Source organism: Silurus aristotelis (assembly GCF_946808225.1).
Source record: "Silurus aristotelis genome assembly, chromosome: 19".
In the NCBI taxonomy this organism is placed as follows: domain Eukaryota; kingdom Metazoa; phylum Chordata; class Actinopteri; order Siluriformes; family Siluridae; genus Silurus; species Silurus aristotelis.
Window position 1 is genome coordinate 15,582,783 of NC_139592.1, and position 19,912 is coordinate 15,602,694.

At 37.9% G+C, this 19,912-nt stretch overlaps 2 protein-coding genes across 3 annotated transcripts in view; both read right to left on the minus strand.

The window, feature by feature from the left end:
- LOC310715085 (uncharacterized protein) overlaps positions 1-19,912 on the minus strand; it is a 401,686-nt gene that overhangs the window by 286,177 nt on the left and 95,597 nt on the right. The gene's annotated exons all lie outside the window — the stretch shown is intronic.
- Positions 194-17,212, minus strand: ddx23 (DEAD (Asp-Glu-Ala-Asp) box polypeptide 23). Of its 2 annotated transcripts, none has more exons than XM_083570382.1 (17): positions 17,110-17,212; positions 15,812-15,987; positions 15,255-15,362; positions 15,056-15,149; positions 14,908-14,973; positions 14,536-14,674; positions 10,583-10,716; positions 9,390-9,502; positions 8,746-8,889; positions 8,389-8,614; positions 7,494-7,639; positions 5,863-6,040; positions 4,687-4,929; positions 4,407-4,558; positions 4,188-4,296; positions 1,342-1,516; positions 194-726 (listed from the first exon to the last, which is right to left on the minus strand). In XM_083570382.1, exons 2-17 carry the CDS (start codon positions 15,985-15,987, stop codon positions 503-505), a joined length of 2,427 nt encoding a protein of 808 aa, XP_083426508.1. In that variant the 5' UTR covers positions 17,110-17,212; the 3' UTR covers positions 194-502. The 2 variants fall into 2 exon arrangements, with proteins under 2 accessions (XP_083426508.1, XP_083426507.1); XM_083570381.1 differs by having other exon boundaries at positions 17,073-17,207.

Below are 19,912 nucleotides of genomic sequence, written 5' to 3' on the forward strand. Positions count from 1 at the left end.
GATGTACTTTTAATATTGCTGTGTTGGCATTATAGTGTAGCATGTTTTAGCCAATAAACAATTGAGGAAAAAAAGAGAAATAAAACCAACTCAGACAAGAAGGATTTATTTCCAGTTCATACAAATGTATTCATACTATATGACATCCACTGACAAATGAAAATAAATATCATATCTGGCATGTATTATGTTGTTTGTTTTTACTATTTTATATGAGACGTTTTTAAACAAACAAACAAACAAAAAACATTTGCTTGTACTACAGTTCATACCAATGATGTGACTGCATTCTGTCAAATAGCGGTATTTAATTACAGTTCTCTACATGGGCCCCTCTGAATAAAAGATGAACACAAAATGACAATGGCATCACAGTCAGGAGACTGGAGAAATCAGTTGCATGTATATATAAAGAGAAAAAGCTGAATTATAGAAAGAGAAAATATATATTCAACTGTGTAGAGTGACTGAAGTCATGTTTGCCTTAAGTCATGTTGACATTTCAGGCAAAGATCGTTTCTTCCCTTCTTTTCTTAGTGAGAATAGTGCCAGGCTTATGCTGGGCGTCAGGATGGTTAGCAAGCTCAGGTGGGCATGTAGACACAGGACTCTCCAATATGGCCTGCTTTAGGTCGTAGAACACGGACGAATCCTCTTTGGTCAGGAAGGTCAATGCTACACCACTCTTTCCAGCACGACCAGTTCGGCCAATACGATGAATATAGTCTGATAGCACAGATAAACTCATAAAAGTTTACTTTCAAGAACACACCACACTGTAGCCAAAAGTATTTGCACACCTGACCATTATAATCGAATGTGCCTATTTTAAAACCATGGGTGTTTTAGCAATCTCCACTTTTCTGAGAAGACTGCGCTAAATCTTGGAATTTGCCTACAGGGATTTGTACCCATTCTGCCACACAAGCGTTAATGAAGTTGGGCGTAGCTGTCAAGTGAGTAGGCCTGGCTCAAATTTGATGTTCAAAGTTATCCTAAAAGTATTTAGTGAGGTTAAATGGCCAAAGCCCAGACCTCAAAGTCTTCCACATGAACCTTGGCAAATAGCTAGTTTTATGCACAAGGGCATTGTTCTAAAGAAAAAAACCTTAATGCTAGAGAAAACCCCAACATTTTACATAATTGTCTGGTTAAAATTCTGTGACAACCATCTAGGGATGGCCCATACATGGGCATGAGGATAAGGTATCCACAAACTTTTGGCTGTATAATATTGCATGGCTGCAATGCATGACCTCCCCTGTGACTATAACATAATATTTCATATAACATGGTAAAAAAAAAAAAAAAAAAGAATATAAAGGAAAAGTGAAAACTCACCCTCAATATTTTTGGCCATGTCATAGTTGATGACCATGGAGACATCGTGAATATCGATACCTCTTCCAGCCACATCCGTGGCCACCAAGATATCTTTCGCTCCTGCCTTCAGGTTGGATAAAGCAAACTCTCTCTGCTCTTGTCCTTTACCACCATGAAGTGTACAAGCATTGTACTGAAAAGAATAATAACAAAGAACAGATACTTTCGTTAAATCAATCAAAGCAATATAAAAGCATAATAGTATAACACTATGTTATACCATTCTATCCACAATGCAACCGTGAGGTACAAAAATCAGTTTTTCTACAAATGACACATCTAACATAAGATAACACATACACAGGACAAAGAAACCCCCTTTTTTTTTTAAACAAGATCGTCAAAATGTTCCTTTAGCAGTTCAGATTAGTCATTAAGCAGACTCAAGTACAATCCAACTAAATTGAGTTAGAATCTAACCATCTAAGGTCAAATAGCCAAGTACCATTAAGTGTGTAGTGTACTAAAAACAATTCAGTAAGTGAATGTAAGGTACAATTAAGTGTGCAAACTATATAAAGTTAATCAATGTGCAATAGTAGTATGTTTACAAAGATTGCACACAAACAGTATCTCACAAAGTGAGTACAACCCTCTCATTTCAGCAACCATTTTAGTACATCTTCTCAAGGGACAGTACTATAGAAATAAAGATTTTATTGCAGTGCAGCTTTACTGTCCTCTGAAAATAACAACATACAGCCATTACTGTCTAAATAACTGGCAACAAAGGTGTGTACACCCGAAGTGTCCAAAGTGGCAAAATTTTGAGTGAGCACCATTGTTATTTAGCACTGCCTTAATCCTTCTGGGCATAGAAATCACCAGAGCTGCACAGGTTGTTGCTGGGATCCTCTTCCACCCCTCAATAATGGCATCACAGAGCTGCTGGATATTAGATTTTTTTTTAGTATTGATGTTTTTGGGCAGGTTGTCTTCAGCAAACTGTTTGCAGACTTTCTGAGACGACGGCCATGAAAACTTGTTGCAGTGTGAGCACTGACAAGTGGACCTTTCACTTCTGCAACCTCTAAAGCAATGCTGGCAGCACTCATGTGTGTTTTTTGAAGCCAGCTTCTACACCTGAGGCACAGAACGAGGATTCAACTTCTTTGATTGACCCTTGCGAGGCTAGTTCCGAGTGGAACCCGTCTTTGAAAACCTCTGTATGACCCTGGCCACTGTACTTTAACTCAGGGTGTTACTGATCTTCTGACAACGTACAGCTGTTATCACTTAGGGTGTACTCACTTATCGGCAGCTATTTTAACAGTGATGGCTGTATGTTGAGTTATTTTCAGAGGACAGTAAATCTGTACTGCTATACAAGCTGTACATTGCACTCTAAAATAGAAGTTTAATTTCTATAGTATTGTCCCTTGAGAAGAAATACTAAAACGGTTGCTGAAATGTGAGGGGTGTACTCACTTTTGTGAGATACTATATCAATATAATGCAATGTATATAGAGTGCAAAAAAGAGGGCTGAAAAAAGCATTGAAAGCGCTGGTATGAGGAGTTCAGAAGACTGATCGCTGTAAGGAAAGAAGCTGCTCCCTGCCTTTTGTAATATTTCCTGGATGGAAAACGAGTGTACAGTCCATGTCTGGGATGAGAGATGTCCTTGATAAAGCCACACACCCTCCATGCTGCATCACTGTGCACCATGAATAAAGTTTATGGTTCTCATGGTTGGCCAACTGATAGATGCAATAATAATGCAGGCAGGATTTCTAATGAAAAAGGATCAGCATCTCAAAACACTTGATTTGTGGGGGTGATGGGATCACAGCAAAAGTCATTAAATTTCATGGCAGCTAAATGTTTATTATCACTGTCCAGCTGTCTTTGAACATATAGGAATGACTACTTGGGCTTGATACAGGTTGCATGTAATGGTCAAAGACAACCACTCTTTGCAGGTTCTAAGCACAGAGGCTGGGATGCCATCAGGGCCTGAAGCTTTTCTTGCATTCACACTGCTCAGAAAGCCAAAATCATTCTTTTAATTTTTTTATTTTACTCATACTTTTTCATACTATGAAATTTAGGTTTCTACACCTCTTGTGCCCTCAGTAGGAGGTGGATCTCTGTGTTATTTTATATTCTTATTGGCAAATAACAGGTAATGATTGTCAACAGACCTGTTGATATGGGCCAAATCAGAGCGGGTAAATATATTAATGAGTGTATGGGAGTCCAGGATGGCCTTGAAAGCAAAACTGTTGCAGTCTGTGTTGGAACTGGTGTTGTAGTTAAGTATTTTCTCCTTCTAGGCACTCACTGAAGGCCTCACATACCTTGATGAAGGGAGTGCATTTGGGGAGTAGAGGCAGAAACAATTGATCAAAATACCTGAGGGGAGTCTTAGAAATGACACATTATACTGGAGTAACACTGCTGTGACCAAATAAACAGTAGCACAGAGTCCTGGTTATCTCCAGTGGTAGCTGTTGGAATTCTGGTGGCCAGTGCTCATTCAGGTGTCATTGTCAGCTGTATGATTTTGCAATATTGTAACAAACAAACAAACTGAGAAACCCATGACAAAAATGTAAAGCCTTTCAGGTGACACCATTTTGTTTTAGTCAACACGATCTAGATCTAAGAAATGTTGTCCTCTGTCTAAGAAATTAAATAAATGCAGCAAAAATCATATGCCTCAAAAACTCTACAGAACAGTAGCGTAATTATTAGCAAAATCATAATATAATACTGTATGTAGCAGATATGAGGATGTAGCAACATGCAAATACATATAAGAATAAAAAATATTATGAAATGTATATTATAGATGTACAGTACCCCCATCTTCTCCAGAGACTTAGCCAATACGTCGCACCCTTTCTTCTGGTTAACAAATATAATGATGGGAGGCTCGAAGCCACGTGATAGTACTTCCAGAAGCTTTTTCCTGTTGAAAGTAAATTGATTTAGAAGTCATACTTATTGAAATCATGTTCTGGGGAGCGTGAAGAATTACTGGTGCTCTCAATAAATATTGTTTGATTTGTGTATTCTCACCTCTTCTCTGCTTCTGACATCAGAATAACCTTCTGTTCGACTCGCTCATGTGGTTTACCTGCAGAGCCAATATATACCACTGCAGGGCGCCGCAGGTAACTTCTGGCCAACCGCTCAACAGCAGCAGGCATAGTGGCTGTAAACATGACTGTCTAATAAAGAAATAAATAAATAAAAAAAAGGGACATTTTACAATTTGAAACAATCTGGGAAAAAATGGTGAACCACAACACACAAAGTATTTTTGGCACTTAATTTTAAAATGCATATTTCTTTAGACCTGTCTGTATTTGTGTTTTCCAGACTCAAAGTTTAACATCATCTTCTCTGGATCTTCAGCTTCATCTGTGTCTGGCTTTTGATTGGACACAGGTATGTGTTCCAGAATCTTCTGAACATCAGGTTCAAAACCCATGTCAATCATCCTGTCGGCTTCATCCAGTACTACATATGTGCATCTGCTTAGTACCAGGTAACGATTCTCCAACACATCAATCAAACGACCGGGTGTGGCGATCACTATCTGATAATGAAAACAATAAATATTAGCATACCAACAAAATACTTATTAGATTTCTTATATTTTGATATTGTTGTGTTATTTTATATCTTGATCTTATGCATGAGCCAGGGGCAAGGTCAAAGTAAACTGAAAACAGAACAGGTTTTAGTTAAACTAATAGTCTGTAGTGAATCAAAACCTTATGAATCAATAAACAAAAGCTTCTGGTTTGAAAGATGCTGTACTTCACATTAAGTCACTGATAAAAGTCCTTTATATTACCTCTGGCAGGCAATGTAGATTTATCAAAACAATGACAGAGTCCAAATAGCTTTTTCCAGGAGCCACAAAGATTCTAAACACCTTCCTGTAATCCCAGTCTATACTGAAGATTTTACTATTATACTACCTCTATCTCCTCTAATTTGTGAAATATTATAATCATGCACTATCCCCCTCCAATTCTTCTCAAGTAATTTGACAATCGCTACACTATAATTGTCATTTTCTGTCATGGGCCAATGTGTAATATCTTCTGTGTTTGATCATCTAGTTGTTTTTTAGTTGGAAATTTCATACCCATGCGAAATATGCTTCTTTAACCAACAGACAATCACTGCAATATTATGTCACTTTCTGTATATGTTTTGTCACTTTCAATGTATACTGCTATAAATGTCTTAACATAAGGCATGATTCTGATTTTAATAGCTTTTGTTATGACAAGTAAATGTAAATGTCCTTAAAGTAAATTTAACAAATTAAATAATTACAAATGTTTCTCATTCCTTTTTTTAATGCACTACTGTGCTGCTGGGAGTGGCACATCTGTATATCGAAATATATATTTTGCAAATCCTTTTAAAATTCAAGATTTCTTTTTCATAACACTGACAAACACTAATATTCTTACTCACTGAAAACAAGAGAGTGTGAAAAATAACAGTTACTAACCTCACATCCCATCCTAAGTCTAAAACCTTGGTCCTCTCTGGATATTCCACCAATCACTGCCACTGTCCGAATGCCTAGTGGTTTGCCAAACTTAATGGTCTCTTCTTCAATCTGCTGGGCTAACTCTCTTGTAGGGGCTAGAATTACTGCATATGGTCCCTGATCAGAATCCTCAAGCCTAAATACAAGCACAAAAGTATGCACATCAACAAACATGTAGCACCACAGAATAATATTAATGTATTGTGTTTTTTATTATTGAATTGTTTCTTTTCACTGCATGAATTGGTTGGTTTTAATAGATATATTAAAATAATCAGATGATAACATTTGGCTACCGTAATTTCCAGGCTATAAAGCGCACCCATATATAAGCCGCACCCACTGAATTTTACAAATATTTTTATTTTGAACATAAATAAGCTGCCCCTGTCTATAAGCCGCAGGTGTCTACACTGAAACTAATGAACTTTACACAGGCTTTAACGAAAGACAGTGTCTGTTACACGGTGTAACGGGTGAAATATGTTGTGGCTCCTTTAAGAGCAGAGCGGCATTTTGGGAATAGCATGCCGCCGCATTTTTTTTCCGGTATTACTGCATGTGTGCAAGACCGAGGAATATGTCCTTATTATTTTCTGATGCTCATTTCTAAGTTTCTTTGACTAACCCGTAACGCTGTTGCCAAGAAAAAATTAATAAGCACGAGTTTTGGAAACCTGTCTGTGCTTATATGATTTCTGTTGCAACTGGAGTTAGCGAGCTCTCCCATGACCCAGACTCAACGCATTACAACGGCTTGTATCTAAACAGTAGCCTTGAAATTGTTCACTGTCTTCCTCCTTCCTTTCATAACTATTTCTCTCGAGAGTTTATCTTATGGCATCGTTGTGTGTTTAAAAATCATCACCGGTGGAAGTTTTTTCTCCCGATGCCATGCAGCTCAGAACACAGGTGAGGTGCGTTTTTTCGTTTCTGTTTGGAAATTTTATTGGTCTAATGTTATGTCGCTCAGTTTTTTGGCTTGAAGTTTGTCAAACCGGGAAAAACCCAGGAAAAATCCATAAATTAGCCGCTTCGTTGTTTAAGCCGCGGGTTCAAAACGTGGGAAAAAAGTAGCTGCTTATAATCCGAAAAATACGGTAATTACACCTTCATTGTAATTGTAGGTGTAATTAGCCAGCTGGTATCATCCGATTATCTAATCAGGTTCCATTGCCATGGTGTTTCCTGGTGTTTAAAATAGGTTTTCAATTTATTTATTACCTACAAACAATAACTTAAAATATATATAACTAAATGGAAAGAGACAAAATCACTCCAGCTTTGTGAAATATGTACCAAATGTAAATATATTTACCAAAGACTTAATTAGTTAATTAGTTATTGCCGAAAAAGGTCGGTCTATACGTTAACAAATACTAATGTATTTGGATTTTATACTTTACTTATTTAAGTCACATTACACCTTTAATATTGGGTGTTTTTTTTCTTCTAAATACCAAACAGAACATCATTTTTATGTATTTATATATAAATCTGTAATACGAGAGAATTTGTCAGGTGTTTAATACATACTTTCATACTTACATTATCACATGCATACTGTTATTATACTAGCCTGATCTCACCTGTCAATCTTGGGGAGTGTGGTGATCCAGACCAATAGGGGAATGAGGAAGGCTGCAGTTTTACCACTACCAGTCTCAGCCACACCAATAATGTCACGGTTCTGTAAACCAATAGGAATGGCTTGCCTCTGGATGGGTGTTGGGTCCTAATGAAAAGACAAAATATTAGGTTAATTTTGCCAATTAAAAATAGATAAAACTCAAATCAATAGCTAAAAACTTTCACTTAGGGCTCTATAAACTAATGCAAAGCTGATCAAATGCAACATCATCTCCAAGTTCATATAAAAGTGTGTTATATTCACAGTGTCCATTTAACAGAACACTTCTGCAGGTGATATTTTCAAATAAATTAGTCAAAAAAATAATTAATTCAATACTGAGTTCATTAAAATCAAACAAATCTACTCAATCTATCTACAAAATAGGACATTAACATTCCACTGTCACCATCACAGAATTTATAATTATACTCATAATATTTCCAGTCAATCAAACATTAAAAATTTTACCAGATCATATAGATTATTATATTTTATATATTTTAAGTGAAAATGTTTTCCCCAAAGTTGATGGAAAATGGGAAAGCATAAGAATTTAAACGAGTTTGAAAAGGGGAAAATTGTGAAGGCTAGATGACTGGGTCAGAGCATCTCCAAAACTGCAGCTCTTGTGGGCTGTTCCCGGTCTGCAGTGGTCAGTATCAATCAAAAGTGGTCAAAGGAAGGAACAGTGGTGAACCGGCGACAGGGCCATGGGCGGCCAAGACACACCGATGCACACGAGGACTGAAGTCTGGTCCGTGTGTTCCGATCCAAAAAATTAAATAAAATTTAAAACTATGCAAGCTTTACTTCATGAGCTACAATAATTCCTCAACAAATAAGCAGCCCACCTTGTACCCGCACTTGTCAATGACTTCCAGGATGTGGGGGGGCAGCTCATATTCCTTCCAGTTGCGGATGGGGTTCGGGATTTTCCCTCCTTTAGTAGTGATGCTGTAATCCTCCCGGAAGATTCTCCAGTCCCTGTCAGTCATCTCGTCCAGCTTCTTCTGAGACCAGTGCCGGTCATCCCAGCGCTGCTTGGCCTCCTTTTTGCGCATCTTCTTCAGACGAAGCCTACACAGACAAAGAGCAGGCAAACCTACTATGGAAAAGCTCACACAAAATATTAAACATTTGCAATTTAGAGGAATGCAAACTGTTTGTTTGCATTCAAATGGCTAAACAAGATAGAAAGAAAAGCTCACTCTTCTTGTTCTTTTTCCTCCATGGTTCGCCTTTTTTCCATCAGATCTCCATAGAAACGAGACTGATCTCTTTTCTGCTGTTTGAGGTCAATGCCTGCAATAAATCCTCTGCCATATAACTGCACTTGATGTTTCTCTTTATACCTGATGACAGAGAAAAGTGTGTTCCCATAAAATTCTGCTGAAAAATTATCTAACATTTGTGAATCCATTTGGAATGTCCTGAAAAAGAACAAAACCACTAGTATACTCTTAACCACACATAGAACAGGCGGCCAAAAAAACGACTTTAACTGATGGTATACATTGAGAGAGTTGGAGAATAAAACAGTCAATGAAATCACTAACAACCTCCAGAGGTAATTGGCAAAAGACAACAGTGTTCTGCCACCAAAAGTGTCATGGTCTAAATGTTCAACATATCTAGATGTAAACTTAAGGAAATAAATGTTAAAATTCTGATGAATTGTACAATTAATGCTTTTATCTAAAACCGTATTGTTTTTGTGCATAGCAAAAATGGCTTTGATAAGCCAATACTTTCTGTGAAACGGCTAATTTAGTGACATCACCTGCACATGACATTACTAGGACACTGCAAGCACAGAAACTAATTAGATTTGGTAAGACTTTTAATTACTCACAATGGGTTATAATCAATTGACGTGTCCTCAGAAGCATCCCACTCAAACACAAACTTCCGATCATTAAGGTGCCTTGTGCGACGCCGTTTCTTCAATCCTCCTAGATAACGCTCCTGTAAAACAAACAGGACCAGTCTCTGTCTACCATAGATCATTCAATGCTACAGTAGAATTCGATTAAACTTTGAGACACATGCATGTTTCCTTTGTTTATATTTAACAAACTAGATATTATAACAGTATAAAAAGTTACTTTGACTAAACAAATATATAAATGTTATATTTATTTTCATTGAAAAAATTCTTCCTTAGCATAAATAACAACTTGCATCCAAGACAGTTAAGTTCTCCAAACATACAGCTGAAATTCTTTGCCATGACTCTTGTAAAACTTGCCAAGTGTGTTCGTTGCTAGTTGGATATTTCTTTCAGAACTTGCCATCCATTTCAACCCAGAACAGTTTAATAGGATGTAGGTCTGGTGACTGGTCAGGCCATTCCATAATAGAGAACAAACAACTGCATGCTCTATAAGAAACACTTTCTTTGGGTGTATGCGTCATGTTATTGTCTTGTTGAATAGCAAAGTTGGGTCCAATTAGCCACAGTCCAGACGGTTTTGCATGGTGTCCGGTTTTGCACTAGTCCTTTCTGCTGGAATAAGTCTCCAACCTTTACTCATCCAAAACCCCAAACCATTAAGCTTCCACCCCAATGTTTAACTGTGTAAAGCAGCCTGGTATCTCCTATGAAATCATTTATGATTAATCTATTATCTAAGTTCTTGTCACATTTGCACTCATATGTACACAGAAACTTCTTCCAGTCTTTCACTGTCTAATTCTTGTGTGTTTTGCCTAAACATATTTCCACAAAACATATTTCAAACGTTTGTGTGTATGTGTGTGTGTGTGTGTGTGTGTATGTATATGTATATATGTGTGTCTAAGAATGCAGCTTTCTTTTCTAAAAACAAATGTAGACAATGCTTGTCACTCAGTATGGGAGAGGAACGGGTGTGTGTGTGTGTGTGTGTGTGTGTGTGTGTGTGTGTGTGTGTGTGTGTGTGTGTGTGTGTGTAATGCTGTGTGTATACAGGATCGCCACCGATTACACTATGTTATCTATTATACTTTTCAAACAACAGGTACAGCTTGCAGATTTAATTTTATTAGTTTTGAAAAGACTCTCACTTTAATGGCCTGGAGTTCTTTGCCTTTGTCCTTCTCCTCCCTTATCTTTTGTCGACTCTCATCATCTTCATTTCCATTGTTTTCCCTCTCCATCCGCTCCCTGCGTTCACGCCGCTCCCTCTCCTGAGGATCCTCTGTAGCATGCAAAAAAATATATATACATTATACAGTGAGGAAAATAAGTATTTGAACACCCTGCTATTTTGCAAGTTCTCCCACATAGAAATCATTAGGGGTCTGAAATTGTCATCGTAGGTGCATGTCCACTGTGAGAGACATAATCTAAAAAAAGAAATCCAGAAATCACAATATATGATTTTTAAACTATTTATTTGTATGATACAGCTGCAAATAAGTATTTGAACACCTGTCTATCAGCTAGATTTCTGACCCTCAAAGACCTGTTAGTCTGCCTTTAAAATGTCCACCTCCACTACATTTATTATCCTAAATTAGATGCACCTGTTTAAGGTCGTTAGCTGCATAAAGACACCTGTCCACCCCATACAATCAGTAAGAATCCAACTACTAACATGGCCAAGACCAAAGAGCTGTCCAAAGACACTAGAGACAAAATTGTACACCTCCACAAGGCTGGAAAGGGCTACGGGGAAATTGCCAAGCAGCTTGGTGAAAAAAGGTCCACTGTTGAAGCAATCATTAGAAAATGGAAGAAGCTAAACATGACTGTCAATCTCCCTCGGACTGGGGCTCCATGCAAGATCACACCTCGTGGGGTCTCAATGATCCTAAGGAAGGTGAGAAATCAGCCCAGAACTACTGAGCTGGTCAGAAAGTCATGTGGTCAGATGAGACCAAAATAGAACTTTTGGGTCATAATTCCACTAAACGTGTTTGGAGGAAGAAGAATGATGAGACCATCCCAAGAACACCATCCCTACTGTGAAGCATGGGGGTGGTAGCATCATGTTTTGGGGGTGTTTTTCTGCACATGGGACAGGGCGACTGCACTGTATTAAAGAGAGGATGGCCGGGGCCATGTATTGTGAGATTTTGGGGAACAACCTCCTTCCCTCAGTTAGAGCATTGAAGATGGGTTTTCCAACATGACAATGACCCGAAGCACACAGCCAGGATAACCTAGGAGTGGCTCTGTAAGAAGCATATCAAGGTTCTGGCTAGGCCTAGCCAGTCTCCAGACCTAAACCCAATAGAGAATCTTTGGAGGGAGCTCAAACTCCGTGTTTCTCAGCGACAGGCCAGAAACCTGACTGATTTAGAGAAGATCTGTGTGAAGGAGTGGGCCAAAATCCCTCCTGCAGTGTGTGCAAACCTGGTGAAAAACTACAGGAAACGTTTGGTCTCTGTAATTGCAAACAAAGGCTACTGTACCAAATATCAACATTGACTTTCTCAGGTGTTCAAATACTTATTTGCAGCTGTATCATACAAATAAATAGTTAAAAAAAATCATACATTGTGATTTCTGGATTTTTTTTTTTTAGATTATGTCTCTCACTGTGGACTTGCACCTAAGATGACAATTTCAGACCCCTCCATGATTTCTAAGTGGGAGAACTTCGCAAAATCGCAGGGTGTTCAAATACTTATTTTCCTCACTGTATATTACATACAAGATTCATACAAGATACATACAGTATATACATACATACATACATACATCTTCTTCTTTCGGCTGCTCCCATTAGGGGTCGCCACAGCGGATCATCTGTCTCCATAACACCCTGTCCTCTACATCTGCCTCTTTCACACCAACTACCTGCATGTCTTCCCTCACCACATCCATTAACCTCCTCCATGGCCTTCCTCTTTTCCTCCTACCTGGTGGCTCCATCCTCAGCATTCTTCTACCAATATAATTTATGTCCCTCCTCTGCACATGTCCAAACCATCTCAATCTCGCCTCCCTCACCTTGTCACCAAAACATCCTACATGCGCTGTCCCTCTAATAAACTCATTTCTAATCTTGTCCATCCTCGTCACTCCCAACGAAAACCTCAACATCTTCAGCTCTGCTACCTCCAGCTCCACCTCCTGTCTTCTACTCAATGCCACTGTCTCTAATCCATACAACATTGCAGGTCTCACCACAGTCTTATAAACTTTCCCTTTCCTTCTTGCAGATACCCTACTATCACAAATCACTCCTGTCACTCTTCTCCACCCAATCCACCCTGCCTGTACTCTTTTCTTTACTTCTCTAACACACTCTCCATTACTTTTACTCTCCAGGACTCCAGGTACCTGAACTCCTCCACCTTCTCCACCTCTTCTCCCTGCAACCACATCACTCCACTGCCTGTCCTCTCATTCACACACATGTACTCTGTCTTACTCCTACTGACTTTCATTCCCCTTCTCTCCAGTACATATCTCCACCTCTCCAGGCTCTTCTCAACCTGCTCACTACTCTCACCACAAATCACAATATCATCCGCAAACATCATAGTCCATGGAGACTCCTGTCTGACCTCGTCCGTCAACCTGTCCATCACCACTGCAAACAGGAAAGGGCTCAGGGCCGATCCTTGATGTAGTCCAACCCTCACCCTGAACCAGTCTGTCGTTCCTACTGCACACTTCACTGCTGTCACACTGTCCTCATACATGTCCTGCACCACCCTCACATACTTCTCTGACACACCTGACTTCCTCAAACAGTACCACAGCTCCTCTCTCGGCACCCTGTCGTATGCTTTCTCTAAATCCACAAATACACAATGCAATTCCTTCTGTCCTTCTCTATACTTCATCAACATCCTCAAAGCAAACAAGGCATCTGTGGTGCTCTTCCTCGGCATGAAACCATACTGTTGCTCACAGATGGTCACCTCTTCTCTCAGCCTGGCTTCCACTACTCTTTTCCATAACTTAATGGTGTGACTGGTCAACTTAATTCCCCTGTAGTTACTGCAGGTCTGCACATCTCCCTTATGCTCAAAGATCGGTACCAGCACACTCCTTCTCCATTCCTCAGGCATCCTCCCACCTTCCAGAATCTTGTTAAACAATCTGGTTAAAAACTGCACTGCCATCTCTCCTAAACATCTCCATGCTTCTACAGGTATGTCATCTGGTCCAACCGACTTTCCATTCTTCATCCTCTTAATCGCTGCTCCTACTTCCTCCTTACTAATCCTATCTACATCCTGCTTCACCAACTCCACATCCTCCAACCTTCTCTCTCTCTGATTTTCCTCATTCATCAGCTGCTCAAAATACTCCCTCCACCTTCTCAACACACTCTCCTCACTAGTCAACACATTTCCCTCTCCATCCTTTATTGCTCTAACTTGCAGTACATCCTTCCCAGCTCGGTCCCTCTGCCTGGCCAATCGGTACAAATCCTTTTCTCCTTCCTTAGTGTCCAACCTCTCATACAGCTCCTCATTATATATATATATATATATATATATATATATATATATATATATATATATATATATATATATATATATATATATATATATATATATATATATATATATACACATATACACACAGAAAGTTGACCACAAATAGACAAATGACAATTTGAATGTCCCCAATACACTGTATTTATGAAATACAACCAATTTGGAAAAACATAAATTGTGTGGGTGTACATTTACACACAAAAGTACCATGTAATGTAATCTATAACATTACATAAAATCATATCATTTGCATGGTGTATTACTCACTTTTCTATATAGATTATACTGGTGAGTTTGAATTGTTTATTTTTATTATTATGTTTACAGAATTTATCAGAGTGCCTTATCCAGAAAGAATTACAGTGTTAAAAATAAATAAATCAATAATAAATACATTTAAAAAAAATCACATCCTCATACTAGTTCACTAAAATGGGATTGCGAATACAATCAACATTTTTGTTTTACATTAATTTACATCTTTAATTAATGTTTTACATTAATTAAAGAACATTAAATTCAAAACCAAGCAAGCCAGCACAATCAGTCCTCACCTAACATCTTCCTTCCAATATCCTGAAAAACCCTTCTTTTTCTTCTTTCCTCATCAATCTGCCGCCGCCGTTCTTCTGTCTGCTGTTCCCTGCGTTTTAAAGCCTCTGCTTCTCGTTCAGCCTTAGACAAAAACTTGGGCTGCACAAAACAAAACAGAAATTATATGCTTAGTTAAGACCACTGGATCACACAAAATATGAAGTCACATGTGGTTAGAAAACTATAGGGTTTGAAAAAACTGTTATTAATGACATGGTGTAAAAATTCTTTAACTACGCATTTTTTGTGTTTAAAAAGAATCTATGAATCCATATTACTAACATTTAGTCCTTTTTCTTACTGTTTTGTAAAAGTGATTTTTTTTTTCTCACCTTGGACTCCGCCTCCTCTTCTGCTTTCTTCTTTGCCAGCAACTCTTCCAGTGACAATGGCTGAACCTAAAACAGAAACCAAACAGAAGTAAGAAAACTAAAAGCTGCACAAGTCATCTACAAATAGATTATTCTATAACACGGGTACCTTTTCTTTTTTCTTCTCTTCCTGATCCTCTTCCTCCGTCTTCACATCTTTTTCTCTCTTTAGTTTTAAATCTTTAGATTTAGGTGAAGTGCTCCTGAAAAGAAAAAAAAAAGAACGTTTCATTTGCTTCTGGTTTCAACAAGTTTTTGTTCCAAAATGTAAAAACTAGCATAAATATGAGTAAAGAGGCAGCTCATACCTGGATTTCTTATTTTTGTCTTTGGGTCCTCTATGGCTGTCCCGATCCTTACGAGTTCGCTCTCTGTCCTTCTCTCTGTCTCTTTCTTTGTCTTTCTGTCTGCGATCTCTAGTGAACAAAAACAGAAAGAAGGCTTAATATGAGTTTTCCAATGAACCAAAATTGGCTAGGCCATGCAGTTCTTCCTAAATTAAAGAGCAACTCCAGGTGCTCCCCCCCCCACTTGTCTCAAACCCTGCATGATAATCCTGGAAGTGGCCAACAATACACATACATCTCAAACTACAAGGAAGACAATCTTGCCTGACATGGCTTGATTCTCTACTTGATTCTGGCAGAGACCCAGATTTAGATTTTCTGTGAAATATCCTTGTAACTATTAACTATATCAAATATTTCAGGTCAGCTATGAGATAATGCACCTTTCAAATTTTGTTAATGAAAGTTACTGAAGATGCTCTTTTTAGTGTACAGCTTCAGTTCCTGACAAATACACAACAAACTAACAAACAATTAAATACCTTTAAAAACATTTCTAATATCTTAAGACTGACAACCTGTCTGCAGATTTAGAGCGGCTTCGTGATCGCTTCCTTTCCCTCGAGCGGTGGCGCTTCCGTTCTTTTCCTGGAGAACTCTTTCGATCACGCTCCTTGGAACGCGAACGGCTACGTTTTCGCTCTCTTCCCACAGAGACGTCCAGGTCTCGTTTTTCAGAAGTGTCACCAGCCATCTCTAAAGTGAAAAATGCACAAGAAAAGAAACATACATTCTTTACCTCAATAGACAATTGCACAATTTTAGACATTACCAGTAGGCACAAAACAAGTCTAACGTAAGGAGCTGAACATGTTTGATTTTTATTCAACACTGCAGTCTTTTATTCATCACTGCACATTACATTTCTTATAGTATGTAGGTGAAGACATTAGCCTTGAGAGGATAGTAAATGTGCACAAATACCGGCTGACTTTAGTTTATACTACGGTCTATGGGAGCGATCGGATTAGCCAGATGGTGTGTGTATGAATCGTTGAATGCACAGATAGCTCCAATCCGTTTAATCACTGTTCTGAAGTAATCTGCTGCTTTATAAACAAGTTTAACCATAATAACACAGTCATAATTGCATAGAGGGGAAACTGGCATGGCAGGGATAGTACACACACAAGTAGTCTCTTTCTCTCGATCTAATAACCATTTATTAAAATTCATTGAAACAAATGCAATCACACTACTTTATCTCTGTTTATGATTTAGAGCAGGCATAATTTTAGATCCAGCGGCCTGAATACAAAATAAATTAAATTAACCATTTTTCTTATCCATTCAGGTTTCACGTCGTGCATTTGAATCGTGAGATGCAAAACTACCCGTGGATTATCCCTTATTTACTGCATCAGATCTCTAGACTGCTAGTTGATCGTATTCCACCACACATCTACATGTGTAGATCATTTATTTCGTCTAGAGTAAAAAGAGTCTGTAAACAATCCATGAATAACAGGTTGATTAAATGTCAAATTCTAAGTTATACGCTTTAACTGAATATATAAAAATAGTCAATATAGTGCCAGAAGGGGGACCTAAATGAAACAAAAAACCGTAGAAAGTCTGCCGTTAAGCCAGAAAACATGGTAGACTTTTATTCTGGAGAGGTCTAAATGTAATCGCACGTTAAACGCAGTTTATCTTTAGGCATGGGATTTTCTAGCTAACGCACTCAACGTTTTAACAAGCTACACGAAAGACCGCATACGTAATAGTAATACACAGCTACTGTACTTCCTGGCTTAATACTATACAAAAAAAAATTACCCTGATATCGTGAATAAGGCGATAAAGAGATCTGTACCCTGCTCTTTGTCGACTTCCTCTTCCACTTCCTCTTCTTCTACGTCTTGTTTAATATTTATTGCAGTTGGCAAACCAGCTTTTCGCGTATATTCCGCCACCTACTGGGTGGAGTGTGAAGCGTTGAAGTTAAGAGGTATAAACAAAAAAACATCAATACATAATCCCCCCAGACCCCCTTCAATTTTTACAATTTTACTATGTTGCAACCTGATAGTACAATCGTTCAAACTTTTTTTTATTAATCTACACTCAGTAACCCATAATGACAAAGTGAAAACAGATTTCTAGAAATGTCAAATTTTTGTTTATAAAACAGAAATATCACATGTACAAAGAATTTAGACCCTTTGCAACAACACTTGAAAACTAGCTCAGGTGTCTGGCAATTCTTTTGACCATTGATGAGATGTTTCTACACCTTGACTGCAGTCTAGCTTTTAAAAAGTTTATTGACTGGACAGCATTGTGGACACTGTATAGGACACTGTCTTATTGATTCAAATCCATTTTGCCATCAGAATATAACAAGGCCCCCTAGAAGACATCTGAGCTGGCATTTTAAAATTGTTTTAGTTTGACAGCCAGAAACCACACTGCTGCAAAGAGCAGAAGCTCAAAGATATTTATGTGGATTTAATAGCCACTGTGTAATGCACACACATTCACAGAAAACCTGGGCTATTTTTTTTAGATTAATATCGAACCTTCTGCTTGAGATGATGTGTGTGATGATATTTTCGTAGATATTTCAGGTATTACACAGTACAGTATATACCCTTAAATCCTTTACTAAAACGAAGCCTGATAGTCTTACAACATTATGTAACCGATATACAGTATAACAAAAGTGAGTGCACCCCTCACATTTTAGCAACCATTTTATCAAATGTTCTCAAAGGACAATACTATAGAAATAAAACTTGGATATATTTTAAAATAGTCAATGTGCAGCTTTAGCAGTATAGATTTACTGTCCTCTGTCCTTTACTGTCCTGAAAATAACAGAACATACAGTCATTATTGTCTAAATAACTGGCAAAAAAAATCAGTAAACCCTGGGTAAACATGTAAAAACTGTGTCCAAAGTGTCAATATTTTGTGGGAGCACCATTGATATCTAGCATTGCCTTAATCCTCCTGGGAATAGAATTCACCAGAGCTGAACAGGTTCCTCGACTTCTCCTACATTTGAGGATGTCCCAGACATGCTCAATAGGGTTAAGGTCTGGAGACATACTTGGCCGACTTTATTGAAGCACCTTTGGCACAAATTACAGCCTCAATTTTTTTTTTGTATTATGCTACAAGCTTGGCACATGTATTTTTAGGCAGTTTCTCCAATTCTTCTTTGCAGAACCTTTCAAGCTCAATCAGAATGTATGGGGAGCTTCGGTGCACAGCCATTTTCAGATCTCTCCAGAGATGTTCAATCTGACTCAAGTCTGGTCTCTGGCTGGGCCACTCAAGAACATTCCAAGAGTTATCCCATAGCCACTCCTTTAATATCTTGGCTGTGTGCTTAGGGTCGTTGTCGTGTTGGAAGATGAACTGTCACCCCAGTCTGAGGTCCAGAGCACTCTGGTGCAGATTTTCATCAAGGATGTCTCTTTACATTGCTGCATTCATATTTCCCTTGATCCTGACTAATCTCCCAGTTCCTGCTGCTGAAAAACATCCCCACAGCATGATGCTGCCACCACCATGCTTAATTGTAGGGATGGTATTGGCCAGGTGATAAGCAGTGCCTGGTTTCATCCAGACATGACCCTTGTACGGTGGCCGAGAAGTGCAAAACACATTAACAAATCCAAAAACAAATTAACAAATCCATAAACAAATTAACAAATCCAAAAACAAATCAACAAATCTGAAAACAAATGAACAAATCCAAAAACAAATCAACAAATCCGAAAACAAATTAACAAATCCAAAAACAAATTAACAAATCCAAAAACAAATCAACAAATCCGAAAACAAATTAACAAATTAGAAAACACTAACAAATCCAAAAACAAAATAACAAATCCAAAAACAAATTAACAAATCCGAAAACAAATTAACAAATTTAAAAACACATTAAGAAATCCAAAAAACACAACGACAAGCCAGACAAACCCGAAAAGGTAGGTATAGTTTGCGAATAGAAACTTACAGATAATTGTACAAGACACCTGTCAGTCAAGATATACAGGTGAGTGACAGGTGTCTCGTCCAATGATCTGTAAGTTTTTGTTGATTTGTTGATTTGTTTTTGGATTTGTTAATTTGTTTTCGAATTTGTTATTTTGTTTTTGGATTTGTTAGTGTTTTCTAATTTGTTAATTTGTTTTTGGATTTGTTAGTGTTTTTGGATTTGTTGTTTTGTTTTTGAATTTGTTAATTTGTTTTTTGGATTTGTTAATTTGTTTTCGGATTTGTTAATGTGTTTTGCACTTCTCGGCCACCGTACCCTTGCCATTCAGGCCTAAGAGTTCAATCTTTGTTTCTCATGATCTGAGAGTCTTTCAGGTGCATTTTGGCAAACTTTCCAAATCATGTCCAATCAACTGAATGTACCACACCAGTGGACACCAATCAAGTTGTAGAAACATCTCAAGAATGATAATGGAAACAAGATGCACCTAAACTCAATTTTGAGTGTCATGGCAAAGGCTGTGAATACTTTCATTTGTTTTACATTTTATTTTTTTATAAATTTGCAACAATTTAAAACAAAGTTCTTTCACATTGTCTTTATGGGGTATTGTTTGTAGAATTTTAAGGAAAAAAATATATTTACTATTTTAAAATATATCCAAGTT